At 34.0% G+C, this 19963-nt stretch overlaps 1 protein-coding gene across 3 annotated transcripts; it reads left to right on the top strand.

Annotated features, from left to right (window-relative positions):
* Nucleotides 1–6469: 6469 nt before the first annotated feature.
* On the top strand, nucleotides 6470–15773 carry LOC130746055 (DEAD-box ATP-dependent RNA helicase 13). 3 transcript variants are annotated; one of them, XM_057598566.1, is made up of 16 exons: nucleotides 6470–6716; nucleotides 6988–7281; nucleotides 7422–7600; nucleotides 7689–7883; nucleotides 9104–9280; nucleotides 9429–9820; nucleotides 10098–10278; nucleotides 11753–11875; nucleotides 11948–12064; nucleotides 12212–12316; nucleotides 12665–12805; nucleotides 12899–12964; nucleotides 14067–14225; nucleotides 15025–15106; nucleotides 15215–15291; nucleotides 15477–15773. In XM_057598566.1, exons 1-15 carry the CDS (start codon nucleotides 6527–6529, stop codon nucleotides 15268–15270), a joined length of 2457 nt encoding a protein of 818 aa, XP_057454549.1. In that variant the 5' UTR covers nucleotides 6470–6526; the 3' UTR covers nucleotides 15271–15291; nucleotides 15477–15773. The 3 variants fall into 3 exon arrangements, with proteins under 3 accessions (XP_057454549.1, XP_057454548.1, XP_057454547.1); XM_057598565.1 differs by having other exon boundaries at nucleotides 15484–15773; XM_057598564.1 differs by having other exon boundaries at nucleotides 15215–15773.
* Nucleotides 15774–19963: the final 4190 nt, after the last annotated feature.

Consider the following 19963-nt stretch of genomic DNA (forward strand, 5'->3'; position numbering starts at 1 on the left):
CATTAGACAAACAATATAACAATGTGAAATTAATAATGGCCTAGTGTTAAAAGTTCACAGAGTAATATCATAATCAGACAAGCAAGCATTGGATTAATTATTGCTTTCACTTCCCCGTGATCTCTCTTTACTTATGAATGTATAATAACTCATTTATAAATGATTAAGAAGCGAGGAAAAGTAAATTTTGTCGCATGAGCAAGTATATAGGATGAGCACTGATTTTTCTAATGGTACCTTTCTCCAATCTCAAGAATAAATCAGTGCTCGTCCTATATACTTGCTCATGCGACAAAGTTTACTTTTCCTCACTTCTTAATCATTTATAAATGAGTTATTATACATTCACATTTAACTTTCTCTTTTATCCAATTTTCATTTATTTTTCTTCCTATCTCTTTCTTATTTTCTTATCACATATCAAATTAAATAACTCATTTGTCACTCTTCTCTTCCTATCTATCTCGAGTTGGAAAAGAAATATGAGTATGAATATACTATTTTCCTTTATACAGTATTATGTTGGGGTGTATCACTGTCTTGAATCTCTACTCAAACATGTTATTATGTTAATGATGCAGACAGGCTTAATAGCAATTGTAGAAGGGAAACACCTGAATTTCTGAGAAAGGAGGGAGATTTAAAAAAGTAGTTGAGCTCTGATTTTGTAGTGCAACCCCATTGTGGAAGCGGCCTGATAACCCATACTTTTGAATACAAAACTTCTACAATTTATCCAATTTTACACTGCAATTACCTATTCAACATATTTCACGTGGAGGATCATTGACCATTGATCATCTCATGTGCCATGTATTGTAAAGAGTAAAGACATATGATAAACCTAAACAACTGATCTTTGAGAAATAGCAACGTGCATGTAAGAAGTTGCCTCTCTTAGGAAACAAGTCAAATAACTTGAGATATGGAAAGTAATACTCTAATGTCACATGTTATTAGCTTTTCTACCTAAGAAAAATGCCAATAGCTACATACGGAACACAAGATCTGTAAGTTAACCCCACTACGGATATATGTTAGCACACATACAAATAGAGGTTAGCACTTACTTCAAATTAGAAGTGGAGGAATTTTCTTGTGAATTTAGAAAAAGATCACTTACGCTACACTTAACTGATATTCAAACACACACACACACAACAGAGTAAGATTAAAATCAATTGCTATTATTTTCCAAGAAATCCATTGATTATTTCTCAGGGCCATAGAAAAGAAGAAACAGATGAAGGAATGGCTCATGAGTCATAATTATTCCACTAAAAAATTGCTTGGAAAAGAATCATTTTATCTTAATGGTACTATGGAACTTTTAGATAATGCTAATGATAATACAGTGTCTGAATTACAAAATTCTATTGTGCTCAAAGAAAGATATATTGACTCTTGGTACCAAGGCGGTTAAGAATATGCCTATATCTGAAACTATTGAAGAAGACTTGAATGGAAAGCAAAGTTCATCCCTCAGCTTTGATGACGGGGAGAAGATCTCAATTGACAACATATTACGATAACAACATGCATATTCGAAAATCACAACAAAGGTTTTGGTATAAATCACCTTTAGGGCTCAAGCATTATCTTCAAAAATTAGATCTCACTAAGTGCTCAAAGAAAGAGTTTGATCAAATAAATCAAAAACACAAATGTCACCCTTTAGATTCAGATAAATGCAGGACACATTAAAACGGTGCAAATTGTCTCCTCATCCAGCAAATAGCAATTTGCAACTTCAAACGTGAAGGTTCAAAGAAAACTTCATGTTAATTACCTTTCAAATCATGATTTGTTTCCACCTTTTTCTTCTTTAGCCTGTTAATAATCTCATTTATCCTTTTCTCCACACTCAAGGTTCAAACCTGAAATGTACTAAAACCTCAGCTGTAACCATCAACCGATCTAAAACAAATATGAAAGGGCAAGGATCCCATTCCCATAAGCTCCTTATTAGTTATGTATATAAACTGAATTCTTATTTTCTTGCAATGTCACCTTTCAAAAGCTTATTTTCAGCTTTGGTTTGTATCAATAAGAACAAATTAAAGAACTGAAAAACCTAGCAGATCAAATAAGAAAAGGGTAATATTTGTACTAACGAAAAATAAAAAGCTCTACATAGGAAAAATCGATAAAAGGCACAGTGGTAGAACAAATCTTATGCGGCTGAAACAAATGCATCGGGGAGGATACATCAATTGAATTGAGATTGAGAGAATAGATGAAAGAAAGGGTCCAGGCGACATATCATGGAAATGGTATTAATAAAACATTTATAGCGTCAAACAACTACAAAATGTCAAAACAGGATACACAACAGACATCATTGAACTTGGCCATTCCGATTTCCGACTTTACTAGTGGAGCATAAAAAAACAAAAGCAAGTGATGCAGCTGGTTGTTTGGTCCAAAAATTTGAAAAAATAATCAAATGATATGATTGAAGCATATTAATAAGTTTGTAAGTTGTTTAAGAGAATAAACTGACACAAAACTGAACCTTGCATAGCACTAAATAGGGAGCCGCCGAATACACTAGCTACACCTCACATGTGAAATGGATGCATACAGGTTATGCTAAGCATGAAATACTATCATAAAGTTTTAAGTACCAGAGGTTCCTAGAGGCATACCGTCCAAAAAGCTTCCTTGACCAATCGGATAGATCAAGAAAACTGCAGTACTGGACATAAAGTCCCAAAGTATAGAACTCCAGAAATATACTGGTCCAAGTTAAATGGTATATGATAGCTTCCTTGTGATCTAACATTCTTGCCAACACATCATCTTCATTCTGCTGAGGATTGTAATCTCTAATTAATCAAATTCCTATATAATGGCATTTATTATTAAAGAAAATCAAGCTAACAGCCAATCCCACTTAAAGATACTTAAAAGCTTAATTTATCTTTTGTGTAAGTGCATCAAAACCCAGAACCCATCTCCACAATTTCGACTGCATTCAGTTTAGCTAGGTTCTTTCTACCTCAATGGTACTTAAAATGAGCCCTGAAGATAACACAATTTCATTAACGAAAAGATTAGTTGCAGCTAGTCATCGCCATTAGTTATAGTTTTAGGCTATAACCCATTAAAGAGTAATTACCAAGTGTGAATTTTATGAAAAGGTATTAGATTATGGAAGATACTTATTACTGATATATGCATGTAGTACCTCTAGTGGCTATGGTTGATAATGCGGGTTCAACAAAATGGATCTTGTGTGCTTGGTCCAACTTACCTGGAAATAAAAGAATTAAATAGAAAGAAAAACTCAATAGAGAGAAGAAGAATGTTCATTCAACAAACACTAAAATTGAGAGAATTTGATAATAAAAAAAGGAGTGGCTTGCCTTGTGATTTTTTCGAACAGCAAAATTTATTTATTAGTAAAACAATTTGAGAACAAAACTCTCTCAAGTGAGTAAAGTACATACCTAAATCAAACTAAAACATAAATAGAATTAAAACCACCCTATCCAATTATATAAGCCCACGCAAGATCAAAGATAACAGATTTGATTTTTTTTTTAACCCCACAAAACAACATGCACAAATACTCAAAACTATCGAAAAGGGCACCCGTACATATAACCTAAGCAGCACCTAAAATTGCCTTGCACCAAGAAATTTGGGATTTTAGAAAATAAACCCAAGCTACTCATAAACCTGAATCTTTGCCCCCCCCTAAGCAATAAAATCTTTGTTACCTATGCATAATAACTCACACTTGAATTCCAAATATTCTTCCCCTCAAGTATGAGACACCACCTCAGGTTAATCCACAAACCTATTTCGAAAATAAGATTCTAGAAGCCATCATCAGAATCTACACTACTAGCATCAAATTTACAGAACTCAATCTATCTATCTATCTATTTATATATAGGAATTGAGAAGCGCTCAATATAGCGTCGCCACCTCATCATTTATAATCCTTGCAACAGTGTCCAACTCATCATTTTTACTGACGTGTCACATTGGATGATTGCTTCTCTTTGCCATCTCTCTAAACATCTTGTAATCTTCCCATTGCTATAATACCAAAAGCCGTTCTCACCCTTTCCTTTTCTCAATAACTCACGCACCTTACTTGGCAATTGTAATATTTTCCCATTTATTTACAGTTAATGACTTGGTTTCTGAAGGATTAATTTAATGGCACAAATAATCTCTTTCAGTTACTCTAATTTAAAGGTGCTTTGCTTGCTTTCTCCACCTTTAAGTTCCTCTTTATGATTCCATATATCAGTTTCAGTCAAGCCTTATTTTTTCTTCCGGTCCTTTTGGTTTGCAACGTCTTTCCATCATGACATTTGACATTAGTTTAATTGGCTTTGATTGTAAATAAAATTCCGTGAGAAAAATGCTTCTTCAGCTTCATTTCGATGGCTTCAAGTGGCTGGTGTTTATATAAAAATGAAGATAAATATATTTAGTGGGTAATCTTCTTCTTGAACTTGAAATTCAGAGCATTGTTGTAGAAACTTCAGCACGTTTAAGTACTGAGAGCACAATATCTTACGTGCGGCTATGTTAACCTTGAGGAGTAAACCCAGCATTGGTTTCAAGTTAGTGGCATAACATTTCCAACAATTTCTACTGGCCTTTCCAAGCTTGGATACAACTGTGTTAACATAGGTATATGAAAACACTTATTTTTGAAGTCTCTTGCTGTATTCTCATTTTATACTTTTGCAAAATATCATGACCACATGTATTTAATCTTCATATGCAATTTTCCAAAGCTGAAGATGATTGTTGGGCTGAAATGAATTGAGATGATGAGGTATGTGTCATATGATTTTTATATGTTTTTTTTGTTCCAAAACATTGTCATTGGGTAATCTGGTTTTAATTATCTGTCAAGATGAGTCATAATTAAGAACATTCTATGATTCCTTATTCAAAGTAACATGTTATTGATATTGATATTCATCTCTTCCCATGTTAGATCCGTTGCTGGTGTACAATCTAAAAAGATAGGACGGAAGATTATCTTGAGGTAAGGTTCTTTTGGAACATCTTTTTTGTTTTCAAGAGCAAAAATAATTTTTCATTATGATGATTAGACATAATGAAAAACATATTAGATAGAACGCCCCATGTATATCATATTCATACCAAAACTATGCTAGCATGTAGACTGTGGGGAAATTATGTTTGGCTGTTGATGGCCTACAAGTTGTTAGTCAGTAGATCATTTTTGTCTGTGTTGCCTCTATTGACACTTGACATAACATTTTTTGAAGATTTGGATTTTCTTCCTAAGAGTCCTAGACATTGTATCATGCTACCTTATTTTCGATAATTGCATGTTTTTTTTTTATAGGCAATAAGCAATATATTGAATAGAAGTACAAGCGGTGAGAAGAGAAGAAAAAGAAACAAGCTAAAAAGTAAAAACAACCATATACAAAAGCAAAGACCATAAACATAACGATACTACCCAACCTAATACCACCTTGAACATGTGTTGTTAGTTCAAATATTTAATTTGATCAACATTCTATTAGGTTCATGACCATATCTTTTAGTTTAGTTTCTTCCATATCCTTCTCTCTCTCCACTGGGTATCAAATTTTGAAATTTGATTTCATTTTCTTTGTTACAGCTGGATTGTTGCTTCAAAGTTTGAGTCCTTTCTTCAACATGAAAAGTAGGTGTGTTTTATTTTTGACAGACTTGTTAAGCTGATTTAAAACTTTTTTTTTTAAAAAAAGGGCCAAAGAAACTTAAAAGATGAAAATGACGGCAGGAACTCCTGCACCGAAGGAAGAGAAGACAAAATCAAGGAGGAACAAGGAAATTGTTGATGAGAATGCGCCTCTGATACGTACTCAGGTAACTAATGTTGAATTTGATGATTTTAATGGAGCTTCATTTTCTAGGACTGATTTCAATTTGCCACTAAAATCATTGTTGATGATGGGATCATGGGCTTGCCAGTTGTCTATATATATGTGTAACAAAGTTGTGGGAGTTCCTGGTCTTCTTGCTATATTGTCAATAGAATTCTTTACAGAGAAGTCAATTGAGTTGATGATTAGGTTTCCTAGCGCAGGAATCTTTATTCTTATACTCCCTGCGAAACTTTCTTCTTAACAATAATCATTATCATCATAAATATCGCAAGCGAAACTACAGTTTATTGTAAATGTTAGAATTTATTTTAGTTGTTGGGGCTGATCTCTTTCCATTAGAAAACTAGGAAAAAGATACAATTCGCAATCATGAGTGATTTCACTGCAATTACCTCAATTGTATCTGCCCGCGCAACACGCGGGTACACTAACTCACTAACTCATTTTTTTTTTTATGCTTCATCCCTTTTTCTTTGGTAAAAAATTGTCATCTTATATTATTTTGTTTTTGTTAAAAAAGAAATAACCGCCATCTTATGAATTTGTGTGGTTGGGCCAAGGCCCAATATAACCGGTTCAACCTGAAAGTGCAACTTCATTCTCCTCTGTTCACTCTGCACAAGTTTTCTCCTCCTTCTTCGTCCGCCATGGAAGAAGCAGTAGCGGCAGCGACACCCTCTTCTCAGAGAAAGGCCAAGAGGAAGTCTCGAACCCTAGCTTCCGGCGACCCTGAGCTCGAGCGTCTCAACTCACTCTCATGGAACCCCACTTTCCCTCAACAAGATGATGACAACGATCCCTTTTCCCTCTTCATTGGCTCCAATGAACTCGAAGGAGGTAGGTTCCTTCCTCTCACCCCTTCTCTCTTCACTTCCCAACCTGCATCATCTAGCAAATCTGCATTCTCTGCGTTCTGGAACGTATAATCATGTAAATGTAGATTTTGTGTGTCATGCGTGAATGTTTAAAGAAATTAGGGTTTGTATGAGATAAACTTGAGAATTAAGCAGTTATATAGTTGTTATTATCTGAAGATTCTGTTTTCTTTGGATTGGTATCCTTATATGGGGTTTTGAATTTTACATTGAGCTGCTTTATTTTTGGGTAGGTTTTCTTTCACTTGAGGAGATTGATGAGGCTGATTATGGAATGGATATTCATAAACCTGGAGGAGATGACAACAAGAAGCAGGTGGTGCCTAAGCAGGGCAAAAAGTTGAAGAAACAGAAGCATGATGGGGTTGATGGTGCTCGTAGTAGCGACGATGTGCCGGAAGTGGAAACCGATGGAGAAATCGTGAAGGATGAGGAAGTGAAGACTGAGGTGAAGAAAAAGAAGAAGAAGAAGAATAAAAACAAGGCTGCGAAAGAAAACCAGAAACTCGAGCCGCAGCCGGATACTGGTGAGGGGTGATTACTTGTTTAATTTTAAATGAACAAATTCATGTTAAAAGAGTGGTTTCTGGTTTTTTGATTGTTTTTATAAAGTTGGTAATTGAAGATGAGGAAGACAGAGTCCACTAATGTCCATATCTTCTTATAGGTTTAGATGCTGATGTGAAGGGTGATGTTGGGGAAGAGAGCATTGATGAGACTGAATTTTATGGATGGAATGAGTTGAGGCTTCATCCTCTTCTAATGAAAGCAATATACAAGCTTGGCTTCAAGGAACCAACACCAATACAGAAAGCTTGTATTCCAGCAGCTGCTCATCAAGGGAAGGTTTGTTTGAAGTCCTTCTTCAGGGAACTTTGATGTTTTGAACAGTAAGACTTGCTTTATTGAGAATTCTTATGTGTTCATTTGACAGGATGTTATTGGGGCTGCAGAGACAGGGTCTGGTAAAACACTTGCGTTTGGTTTGCCAATTTTGCAACGCATTTTGGAGGAGAGAGAGAAGGCCGGAAAGATCGAAGAAGAAAAGGGTGAAAAAGCTGAAAAGTATGCTCCTACCGGTCTTTTGAGGAGTCTTATTATTGCGCCTACTAGAGAACTTGCACTTCAGGTACTCGTCAATGCTTTCTTCTTATTTGCATAATTGTCAGTTGCTTGATTGTTAAAATCATGTTCACAAAAGGTGGGAAGTGTGAACTTTTATGATACGTGTTTATTTTAAGTAGTCACAGGTCCTATATGGTTTAATTTGGGCACTATTCTTGTCCATCAGAGGGGGTAACTTGGATGGGATTGTCTAAGCCGGTAATGAATCTCCTAGGTTTTTGTTACCAGACTTGAGCCTCCTGTATGTGTACTCTAATACTCTATGGAATCTGGTTTCAGTCAAAGAATAATGTGTTGGACATTAAGCAAAAACATGAAGTAATGGTGGAAGATTTTCCAAGTCAAATTAAAATTTGGGCCATTTGAAAAATCTGTTATGTAAAAATGGTATTTGGGTACAAACTGAGACATTAACGTCTGTTTGAAAACTGACATAAGTGCTCACAGTGAAAATTTTCAGCACTGAAAATAATTTACTGGTGTCAATAGCACGCTATTCTAATTGATATCACAGATTGTAATTGACTAATATAAGACTCTAACCATATCTAACTAACTCATGACAAACACCTAGGTTATGATAGAATATGATAGACCTGCAGAATTTGTTGAGGGTCAGTTGCTTGACCGTGGCACAAAGAGGCCCACTGTCTGGAAGTTATATTCTAGGAAGAAAAAGAAACCTGCTAGCACGTTAGTTAGTTAGAAAAGGAGAGTATTCTGTTAGCAGGGGAGCATACAGGGGGGAGTGAGGAGAGAGAGGAGGGTGTGAACATTCATAGTAATAGTAGAGGTTTTTCTCTAGAAGAGGAACATCTGTAGTAGGAGCTGAGGCTCTGGGGAGGTGCAATCAGTATCTTACTGAGTGTTACTCATTCTACTAATAGAATAATTTCTGTTTTTCTTTTTGAGCTCTATCAGAATAGAGCCAGGTATGCTATACCTGCATAAACCAATATTGCATGTGGTATTCTGAATTCTGTTCACCGGCACTGCTGCACTCATGCCATGTTAAATTCAGCTGTCATGGAATCCAACTATCTGATTAGACCTTTTGTTAAAATTAGAAATTTGTTGTACTGACCTGTAAACCTTTGGAGTCTCATTAGTTGAAATATAATTTGAAAATTTTGTAGTTGATGTTGTGTTTTCTGGGATCCAACAGAAATCACTGATGATAGAAGTGCTCAATTTTATTATTTGGTTCTGTAATTGCTTTTCCAGGTCACTGATCATCTGAAAGCAGTAGCCAAGTATATTAATGTTAGGGTGACCCCTATAGTTGGAGGGATTTTAGCAGAAAAACAGGAGAGACTTTTAAGATCAAAACCTGAGATTGTGGTCGGGACTCCAGGGAGGTTATGGGAACTTATGTCATCCGGAGAAAAGCATCTAGTCGAGGTATTTCTAACTCTTTGCATTATGAAGTTTGAGTGTAGCAAAATATATAAATTTTAGGATTAAATATTTGTTCTAATGAATTATAATCCATTAGATAATTACCAAGGGTTAAACTGATGTATAGTAATATTGACCTTCTTGTTTACAGCTACATTCATTGTCTTTCTTTGTGCTTGATGAGGCTGATCGAATGGTACAAAATGGTCATTTCAAGGAGCTGCAATCTATAATTGACATGCTTCCCATGTCCAATATATCCACTGAAGATAATTCTCAAAATGCAGAAAATTGTGTTACAGTTTCTAGCTACCAAAAAAAGAAAAGGCAAACTCTTGTTTTTTCAGCAACTGTTGCCCTGTCTGCTGACTTTCGCAAGAAGCTAAAGCATGGTACACAAAAAAAGCAGAAGCAATCATTGACAGATGGATTGAATTCTATTGAAACTCTTTCTGAGCGAGCTGGAATGAGACCCAATGCTGCAATTATCGATCTTACCAATCCATCAATATTAGCAGCTAAGCTTGAGGAATCATTTATTGAGTATGTAAAATCATATCTCAACTGTAAAACTCAAGTTTCATTAAATACTTATATTTTTTTACCGAAATTATTGTTTGAATTTGGTGCTCTATTATTTTTTTACCCTTACTATTGTTGAACAGTCTTGCTAAATTTACAAGACGCTCCTTTGTTGCTCTTTTTATAATTTTGTCAATCTAAACTCATTATCCACGATAAAATCATTATGTAATATGATATGAATTTTTTGTTTGATGTGGCAAGAATAATGATTTGTTATTATTGTTATGAAATGCAGATGCACGGAAGAAAATAAAGATGCCTATGTGTATTATATTCTGACTGTCCATGGAAAAGGCCGTACAATAGTTTTCTGTACGTCAATCGCAGCTCTGCGTCATATTTCTTCCGTATTGCGCATTCTTGGTATCAATGTGTGGACTCTTCATGCCCAAATGCAGCAACGAGCACGTTTAAAGGTTTGTGTACTTAGCTCCAATCCTTGGCTTGCTTCGTTGCAACTTTCGTTTTCTTGGCTGTGCTACTGCTAAAAGGTCTATAGTATAATATAGTTCACCTGTGAGTCATCATGTATCACTTTCTGTTAGGATTTGAGAAAAACCCTAACAGCAACCACAAGGTGAACGAGAAAGGAGTATTTTTTGCTATTTTTGTATATATAAACTGGGAATCAAACAAGAAGAGAAAAGAGAGGAAGAGAGAGGGGTTCGAAAAACAATTCTAATGGATTCACATGAAGGAGAACCTTCTTTCAAGGGAGAATCCCTTCCAAGGGTGAAGCCCTTTTACAAATCTAAAACTCAAATCATAATCTTAATCTAATGAAGACTCCCCTATTTATAACTATTCTAACTTCACTATGCTATTTCCTAATAACAGAAATAATAGATATAATATCTATTTAATAACAGAAAATATATCCTAATAATTGGTACTCCTAATAACATAAAATATATTCTAATGGATGGATATAATATCTATTTCAATAACATATCCTATTAAACTTCAATATTTCGATCCCTAGCCCTTTCCTTCTTCAGTAGTATACAAAAATTTTGTTGGTTACTAGTTGAATGTTGCATCTGCAATAACTTATTAAGTTATGCTTTTGAATTCATATTCAGCATATACCATGCCATCGCGAGAACAAAATGAATTCTTAGAAAGTTATGCTTTGGATTTCCATGTCAATTCACCTTAAAGTTATCTGTGGTAATTAAGGCAATAAGTTAAGAACACAAACTAGAAGAATCCAGGGTCCAAACTCTTCTTTCAGGATTTCTTATGCTTAACTAATTCTCCGCTACTGTATCTTGCCTAATATTTTCTCCTTATTGAAAGGTGTATCATGATAAATGCTAATATGAAATGAGTTACTGAATTTACTGTATATACTATATTGTCACACATGAGCATCATATCGGCCAACTTTGTCTCTCCTTCCTAGTTCTGTTCAAAAGATCCAGTTTTATAGAACCAATCGGTAACCTTGTTCAAACCAAAATTAAAATAACCAGTTTTTGTAACCGGTTATACGTAGGAATAGGATCCAATTTATATTGTAAATCCTATTTCGGGTATCCATCTTTTAAAGCCGGTTCTCAAATTTGAGTACCCATATCAAAATATCTTCTCCTTTGTGAACTAAACCCAACCCCCCTCTCTGTCTCTCTGTTTATCTCTCCCCCTGTGTTTCACTTTCTCCCTGCATCTCTCTCTTTTTTATCCAAAATCTGCACGTTTATCTTTTTTTTATCCAACATTCTGGAAAACTAAATTATGCACACCCCTACTTCTTCCATAGGGCATTGGGTCAGATTCTTGAAATTTTGATTAAAATTATCTTATTACTTAGTAACATTCTTATCATATTTAAAATTGCATTCTATTTCTCTCACATTTTTGTTGTTGTTCCCGACTTGTTTAATGCAGGCCATGGACCGTTTCCGGGAAAAGGAAAATGGCATACTTGTTGCTACCGATGTTGCTGCAAGGGGTCTTGATATTCCTGGTGTTAAAACGGTTGTCCACTATCAGCTTCCACATTCAGCAGAGGTAAGCCAGTACCTTGCTTCTTTCATCCATATATTCATATATATTACATCTGAATCTTGTTTCTTTTTTTAGGTTTATGTACATAGAAGTGGTAGAACAGCAAGAGCTTCTGCTGAAGGTTGTAGCATTGCTTTAATCTCACCGAGAGATACAGCAAAATTTGCTTCATTGTGCAAGTCATTTTCAAAGGTTTATTTTGAACACCTCTTCTATGTTTTAAGAAAATTTAATAAACAACATAATATCTTTTACTTGGAATGAGTCAGCAATACTTGCTGTTTCATCTAGACCAGAATATTCAATTTACATTTCTGATTGCTTCGTTTGTATATACAGGATGCCTTTCGAAGGTTTCCTTCAGAGAACTCATACATGCCAGAGGTTCTGAAACGATTGTCTCTTGCACGTCAAATAGACAAGATAACGAGGAAGGGTTCCCAGGTAATAGAATCACCTAAATTCATACTGATAAGCTTTTAGACTTTATTCATGCAACTTGTGTTAGGTACTTAGCTGAATCAAGTTAAGGTTTTGTCATTTTCATGTATATTTGGAATGGTTTCTTGTTGTTTGACTTCGCTTTTCATGTTAGAGTGTTAAATTTCTGTTTTGCTTTATTACTTCCTTTTCAACAGTCTCTATTCATTGTTAAGCTCCTTGAGATTTTAAAGATATATCAATGATTGTTCATTTGTTACATTATCTTGTGTATATATTTCCTTGTTAGGCTTCAACTATTTCTAACCAGATGTGTACTTCTATGTGTGAATTCTATTTTTCTTATTTTAGGAGAAGGCTGAAAAAAACTGGTTTGACCGGAATGCCAACTCAGTGGAATTAGTTACAGAAAATTATGACAGTGAGGAGGAACAAGTTAACAAATATAAGGAAACCAAAGCTAGCTCTAGACATTTGAAGAAATTGCAGGAGGTTTGATACTCCTTGTTTTAAAACTTGAAATGACAGCCTCTATTTTTTTTCATTGTTCCAACTTATTTAATTCTCAAATTTTACAAATTGCAGGAGCTCAATATGCTGATTTCACGTCCTTTACAATCAAAAACATTTTCACATCGATATTTAGCAGGGGTATTATTCTTACTTTGATTTGCTTTCGCTCTGACACTTACTGTTTACTGCATTTGTCATATCTTTTGACCAAGCATAGTCATTGTTAGTTGTTGCAACTTACAATAGTATAATTTTACTTTTTAATGTTGTTCTTTTTAAGTAGCACAGCCCTATGGATAAACTGAATAGTTAATTATATTACTCAACTCAAACCACACACAGTTCAGCAATATACTTAATGTCCCACAAACAAAGTCTCCTGCAGAGTATTTACTGTCCACGCAGTATAGAATACATAATCAAACACCCGACTATCACATATACTCCTAATAAATAATTCCCAGTAGTTATTTTGTAATCATAACTACCTTAAAGCAGGTCTTCCACAAATTCATTCCTAATTGTAGGCCGTTACTTCTGCTGTTTGGCTTGGCTGGTTTGTAGGCTAATGGATCAGCCTCTCAGATCCATCAGATCTATGGTTAGGTTGTCTGTTGGGATGATGTTCCCTTTTTGGACTGGAAATGGACCTGCCACACCTGAATGTGTCACGTATGGCTAGTCTTCAGTTAATGGATCATTAATTATTTTCCTAACCCATATTTTAGCTCTATATAGAACCTTGATTAGCTCAATATTTCTACACCATTGCATTTTTATGCTGGACAATGCCTCAGTCTCAGTCTTAAAATTTCAGTACCCTTACTATCAGAACGAATATAATTTTCAATGAAACTATTGAATATTGATATTATTTTTCATACTTCATTTAGTATCATACATGTAAATTTACTACCTTTTAGGACCATTATAGTTACGGCCGCCATTCACAGGTTGATACTATACCCCTTATAACAATGACTTGTATGGTTATTTGAACATTTTAAAGAAAAAACTCAATTTGTGAGAGAGGTAGTTTCAGTACTACAAGAGAATTGAAAATTTGTTCCCATGAGCCATGCTTACTGATAATAATGTCTAGATGATAATACCACGCTTTAATGTTTTAAAACTGTATAGATGAATATTGTCAGGAACATGCTTTTTCATTGTTTCTTTTCCTTTCAACTTTTACCTGGAAGGTTTTAGACAAAACTGAAATGTAGTGCTCTCTCTGCAGGCTGGTATCACACCTCTCATGCAGGGACATTTGCAACAATTAGCAAGGCAAAAACTAAGTGATCACCAGGGTTCAGGACCAGGCAAAAAGGGGAAATTGGTTGTGATTGGTCAAGATTGTGTGGAAGCACTTCAGGCACTTCGAAGTGGTGGTGAAGAGGTAGAATGTTTCACCGTTTTTTTTTTCATATTTTGGAAATTTGTTATTGCTTTTTGAATAAAATTAAGGATGAGGAAGATCAGAGATTTGCCTGCTTGATGAATGAATTAAGGATTGTTTTTCTTTTTGTATATTTTTGGAAACTCAAATATGCAACATCAAAGGAGCATTGGCAAAAATTGTATTTTGCTTCTGTTTCTTTTCCCCCATCCCTTTGTTCATGCGGCCTATCATTTGATATCCTTGGATGGAAAATGCTCTTGGCTGATGTTTATTGGCAAGAATAACTAGGAGACATGATAACTATATTACATATACTATTTGATTAAATTTTGATCATCTGTTGATGTAATTTTTCTCCCCAATATCATCAAATCAAGAAAAAATAGCTTAACAATCATCGTGAGAGATCAAACTTTTTTAGTCATGTCGGAGTTTATTATTAGAGGGGACTCATGACACAATAGTCGGAGTTGCTGCCATGTGATGAATCATGAAATCAGTCTTGTGCAAATGCAAAGTAAGGCTGCCCACAATATAGCCTACCTTTCCGGAGATTCCACCATCACAGGAGCTTTATAGCACAAGGCTTCCCTTTTTTTGGTAGCATACTACTTGATGATTGCATATACCAACTTTATGTTGATAGTTGATCAAAGTTAAACTCGATATTTGAAAAAGTAGAATCTAACCTATTGTGGCAGAAGTGCTAACTTCTGTTTAGTAAAAGGGTAATAATCAGCTAACTTCGATTGAACTTATGTTTTTTGTTCTTTCTTTTGCTCCTTTTTCTTCACAGGTGCGCATGGATGCCAAAGATTTGGCAGGAAAACAGAGAAATATGCAGAATTTAAAAAGAAAAAGAAAAGACGAGAAGAGACGTAATGTTTTAGCCTTAATATATCTGTCTTCCTTATTGTTTATCTAGTTATTTTGCTGAGTAATATTTGTGCTTCTAGCTGGTAAAATCCTGGTATGTGTTGTTCCAGGTTTGCGTGATGAGCGTAGAAAGCAGAAGAGAGACCAAAAGCAGGAGGACGAATAATTTTACATACAACTGAGACAGGTAAAATTTAACACAAAAAAATGTTACAAGTGGCTGATTTTTCAGGACAGCACTGTTGTTTCTCACTTTGATATGTATGACAATATAGTCCGATGTTAAATAGTAGGGGTATGATTGGTTAAGTTTATATTATTGGAACCCCACTGTCATCCTTGATAGTTCTCACGTAATATTCATGCTTGAAGAATGCAGTGTTTCTAGAGAAACATTGACCCGCTGTGACATTTTGCTGCATCGAGAATTGTATTTGCATTCCAGTTAGAAGTGGCTAAAAGAACCTTAAATGGAAATCCATGTCTCACAATGGCTAAAAGAACCTTTATATTGAGAGGGATGAGTCTTTTTTTTAGGTGAATCCGGCACATTTTTTTGGTGAATGAGTCTTCAATGCTACCTGAGTAGTGAAATTTTGCTCTATATTATTCTTTTAATTGTAAATGTTGAAATTACTTTGACTAGTAAGTGCTGATTTTTTTTGGGTACATCTGGAAGACAAAATGCACTCTCCAGGGATTATCCCTGAACCTCCCACACCTAACCCATGTGTCTTAGCTCTTATCATTTGAGCTATCATTTGAGGACAAATGCTGATTAAATACGAGCGTCGTGCTTTTCAAATGTTTTTTTCTAAATCCTTAATATTATGAGTGACTAGTGTGTTTCATTCACTATAAATTATGAAAAAAACTTTTTAAATTATAAAGTGAATTATGTATATGAAAATATTCCATTATTTATGTCTATTAATTTGATAGGTAATCAAATATAGCTTTATGATTTTGAATTAATAGTTATGGAAGAAAGCAATTCAAAAATTTATGATTGATTTAATTTAATTAAAAATATTTTAGAAAATGTAAAATATTTGAAATTATGTTAGTCAGATGTCTAATAAACAAAGTGCTAAGTTGTGCTAAGTTATGCAGCTAAAAAAATGTGAATAAATCATATATCCCTACATTCAGGGTTTAATTTATAGAAATTTGATTTTATATCCAAAAAGACGAAAAAAAAGTCTTATTTAATTTTGCTTTAGCTCTAAATGTACATTGAACTGGCTTGTTTTCAATCAAATGATCAATGATGTTATATTTAACTTGTTAGCTCACATTCAAACTGAGATGCATGAAAATGTGATCTGATCAATTGGAGTTGGATATAGTGGATGACTTTCAGGTGTTATTTCTAATAAGCCGAAATTGAGTAGCATAATGGACCTACTTATTTCATTTGGTAATCAATTGTATTTTTCATCAATAATGATTATAGAAAAGAAAAGAGATACCACCAAAGTGAAAAAACAATGGAAACATATACATAAAAAAGGATAACACTTCACGTTGCTTAAACACACAAACGTTCATTTCTAGGAACACCACAGAAGAAGATGACCTTAAGCGTGTAGTGCATGTTGTAGGAACACAACAGTCACCCACCCTACTTTGCTAATCTCTATCGTTGACAACGTTATCATCACCGAAGCATTTAATCTACATCCACCATGTAAAGATCAGAGATGCTTGAAGTTCTATTTCTTGAAGAACACATTTCTTTTTGTTGTGAGTCTTATCCTTGTTGCTTTTAATTTGTACGGAAGATGATGTTCGAGATGAAGATGTTACTCCCTTCATTCCAAACGGTTGTTATTTTAGTTTTTCGCATAATTTCCAAAATGATTGTTGTTTTAGAAATTCATGACTATCTATTACATTTTTTTATTTATATCTTCATTATATCTCTCACCTACCACCCTTTATTTTTATCTATCGTAATTCTCACCAATTAGGGTTAATGGTCAAATTAGTCCCTGAGTTCGTAAGCGCGTTTGATTTAATCTCTCTAAGAAAAAATAACATTTAGTGACAGTCATTTTTACCATTATTGACGGTTTTTTACTGCCACTAAACGTCATTTTTTCTCCGATAGATTAAAATCAAATTCTCTTAGAAACTCAGGGACTAATTTGACCATTAACCTCACCAATTACTTAACTAATAACTATCATTCTTTCTTTTTGATATAACTCAACTTCAAATAAGAGTGTTTTAGTCAAATTACACATTAATTAGCGAGCTCTTAAACTGTATACATAATCTTAAGCAACAACCATTTCGGAATGTAGAGAGTAATATTTAAAATTTATGGTAGAACGAAGAGAAAACACTTCCAGACTACTTCACATGATGACATGCTGATGAGACTAACAGAGACACACTCCTAAGTATGAGCGTCGAGGGATCTCCCTGATGAGACACTAACTGTGATTTTACTAGATACTGAGGTTTCGAACTCTCAATTTATAGGGAGATGAGAGCAGTTGTGCCACTACCAACCCAAGTTTGCAGTTATTTTTTTAGGGTTAAGGGTCATATTAGTCCCTGTGTTTGTAAAAACGTTTGATTTTGGTCCCTCAGTCAAAAAACCGGCAGTAACTGTAAAAAAAACCGCCACTGATAGTATTTTTTTGCTAAGCCGCCAAAATCAAACACTTTTACAAACCCAGATACTAATATGACCCTTAACCTTTTTTTTAGTACTTCTTTTGAACATAAAACATTTCATAAAGCATGCAGATTTTATTTTGCTACCTAGGAAAATAAAAAGCAATGACGCCCGTAGATTGAATGAGCTAAAAGTCATGAGATAATGAAATTTGCAGATTTGATTCTAACGTATAGAATAAGGATCAAACGATTTCCATCCACTGATCTGATGGAATCAAATTCAGAAATTCTTGATTAGAAGCAGAACGTTCTGTTCAATGCTTTTTAACAAGAAGAAGAAAAGGAATTTATTTCATTGTATGAACACAATTTGACCGGCACTTAAAAACAGCATCATAGGACTCGAATGTATTCCAATAACAAGAATTTTCTATTATTAAACATGTTATGCAGAACCTATTTTATGCGTTTTCTGTATTCGTTTTTCAGTAACAGATTTCCACGCTTATTTTAGGCGGCCACCACTAACATAAAGAGAGGAAATGTTCTCTCACACATTTCAATGAAGTGAAAAATCGTTGATGCTATTTTCTGGGGGTGAAAAAATCTGTATTAGGTCACAACTGACAAATTCTAGAAAAGAAGTTAATTGTGGGCTATCAAAGGTGGAAATGGCATATTCTTCATTTCATTGCTTAGAAATAAAAACAAAAATAAAATTTGGTCGACAACATAATAGTCTGGACAAAAAACACATCACTTTTGTGGTGGACTTCAACTGCCGCTAAATGGAAAGATTTTATTTTAATTGACCACTTTTGCGGACGTTAAAAGTTGTCACGAAAGAGATGTTTTTGATGTTTCGGTTCACTAATCACTATTGATTTTTTTTTTGTCGAAATCACTGTTGATTAAACAATACACTTGTGCACATAGTAAACCGAAAGGAAGATAAAAATTGGACTAAGAAAAACACCACTTTTGTGGTGGACTTAACTACCGCTAAATGGAAATGTTTTTTTTAATTGACCACTTTTGTGTGGGTTATAAGTTGTACCAAAATAGATGTTTGATGTCGTGCATTGTTGTGCTGTTCACTAATCGCTATTGATTAAACAATACACTTGAGCACATAGTAAAACCAAAAGATAGGTACAAATTGGACTATGACTTTGCTTTCTATACTAGATGATGATATAAATAGCTAGACATTATTATACACTTCATTTATTTCTTATTATAAATCACATTTTGTGAAACTTTTTTATTTCTAAATAGAGTTTAACGATTATGCATTATTAGTGTAAATTATTTTTACACAGACGTCAAATAATTGAATGTCACATATTCAAAAACATTTATGTTCCTTTTAATTTTAATTAAATTTAAAACTTGTTTTCTGATATGGCGACCCATCATTAGATGTCTATGTAAAAAATGTTTACACTAACGGTGCATTACCATTAAATTCTTCTAAATATGTTATTTTTTAATAGTTAGGAAACATTAAATATTTTTCCAAAATTTACACTCATATTTAATACGAAAAAAACAGTAAGATTTTTTAAAAAAATTGAACTTCAAGAAATAAATTCATGAGAAATTAAGCAGAAAATTAAAGTGGAGAGAGGTAATTTTTTTGAATTTCTAAGTTTTTAAATATGGGTAATTTATGAAAGTTAATAATTTTTTTTACAAATTTATTAAGACTAACTACTTTTCTTAATCATAGAAAATTAGATAAAAGTGACTTAATTATAAGAACAAAGAGAGTATTAGAACAGCCATTAGAGCTTCGCCTTTAATTAGTAAACCATTACATGGCAATAATAGTAATTTTTTATGAGACTTGTGGTTATATTTTTCCGGTATTCATATTAAGGAGTTGTTATTGGTGCCACTCCAAAACTTATTTATGTACCCTTAAATTTGTAAAACTCGAAAATATCCTTAAATATTTTTCCGCCCGCACTTTTATAGTGCGTCTGTCATGCATTTTCAAAGTGCGTCTGCTACACAATTTAAAGTTCGCCCGTTTCGCACTTTAAAGTGAGACACATACCCATATTGAAGTGTGTTCGACCATACAAAACAAACGCCTAAGAACTGAGATTATCCGAAAGAAAGTATCAAACACAGTTAAAGTGACTATAAGTTGGAATGTTAAACTGTGTTGTACCTTAATTTATGAATAAAAACAATACTACAACATGCTCAATTCAATATTT

Source organism: Lotus japonicus, chromosome 3 (genome assembly GCF_012489685.1).
Source record: "Lotus japonicus ecotype B-129 chromosome 3, LjGifu_v1.2".
Taxonomy (NCBI): Eukaryota; Viridiplantae; Streptophyta; class Magnoliopsida; order Fabales; family Fabaceae; genus Lotus; species Lotus japonicus.

Coding starts and splice junctions, on each gene's coding strand:
- LOC130746055 (XM_057598564.1), top strand. CDS start 6,527: ATGGAAGAAGCAGTAGCGGCAGCGACACCCTCTTCTCAGAGAAAGGCC. Junction 10,279..11,752: donor AGCAACGAGCACGTTTAAAG/GTTTGTGTACTT, acceptor TGTTTAATGCAG/GCCATGGACCGTTTCCGGGA. Junction 12,317..12,664: donor TAACGAGGAAGGGTTCCCAG/GTAATAGAATCA, acceptor TTCTTATTTTAG/GAGAAGGCTGAAAAAAACTG.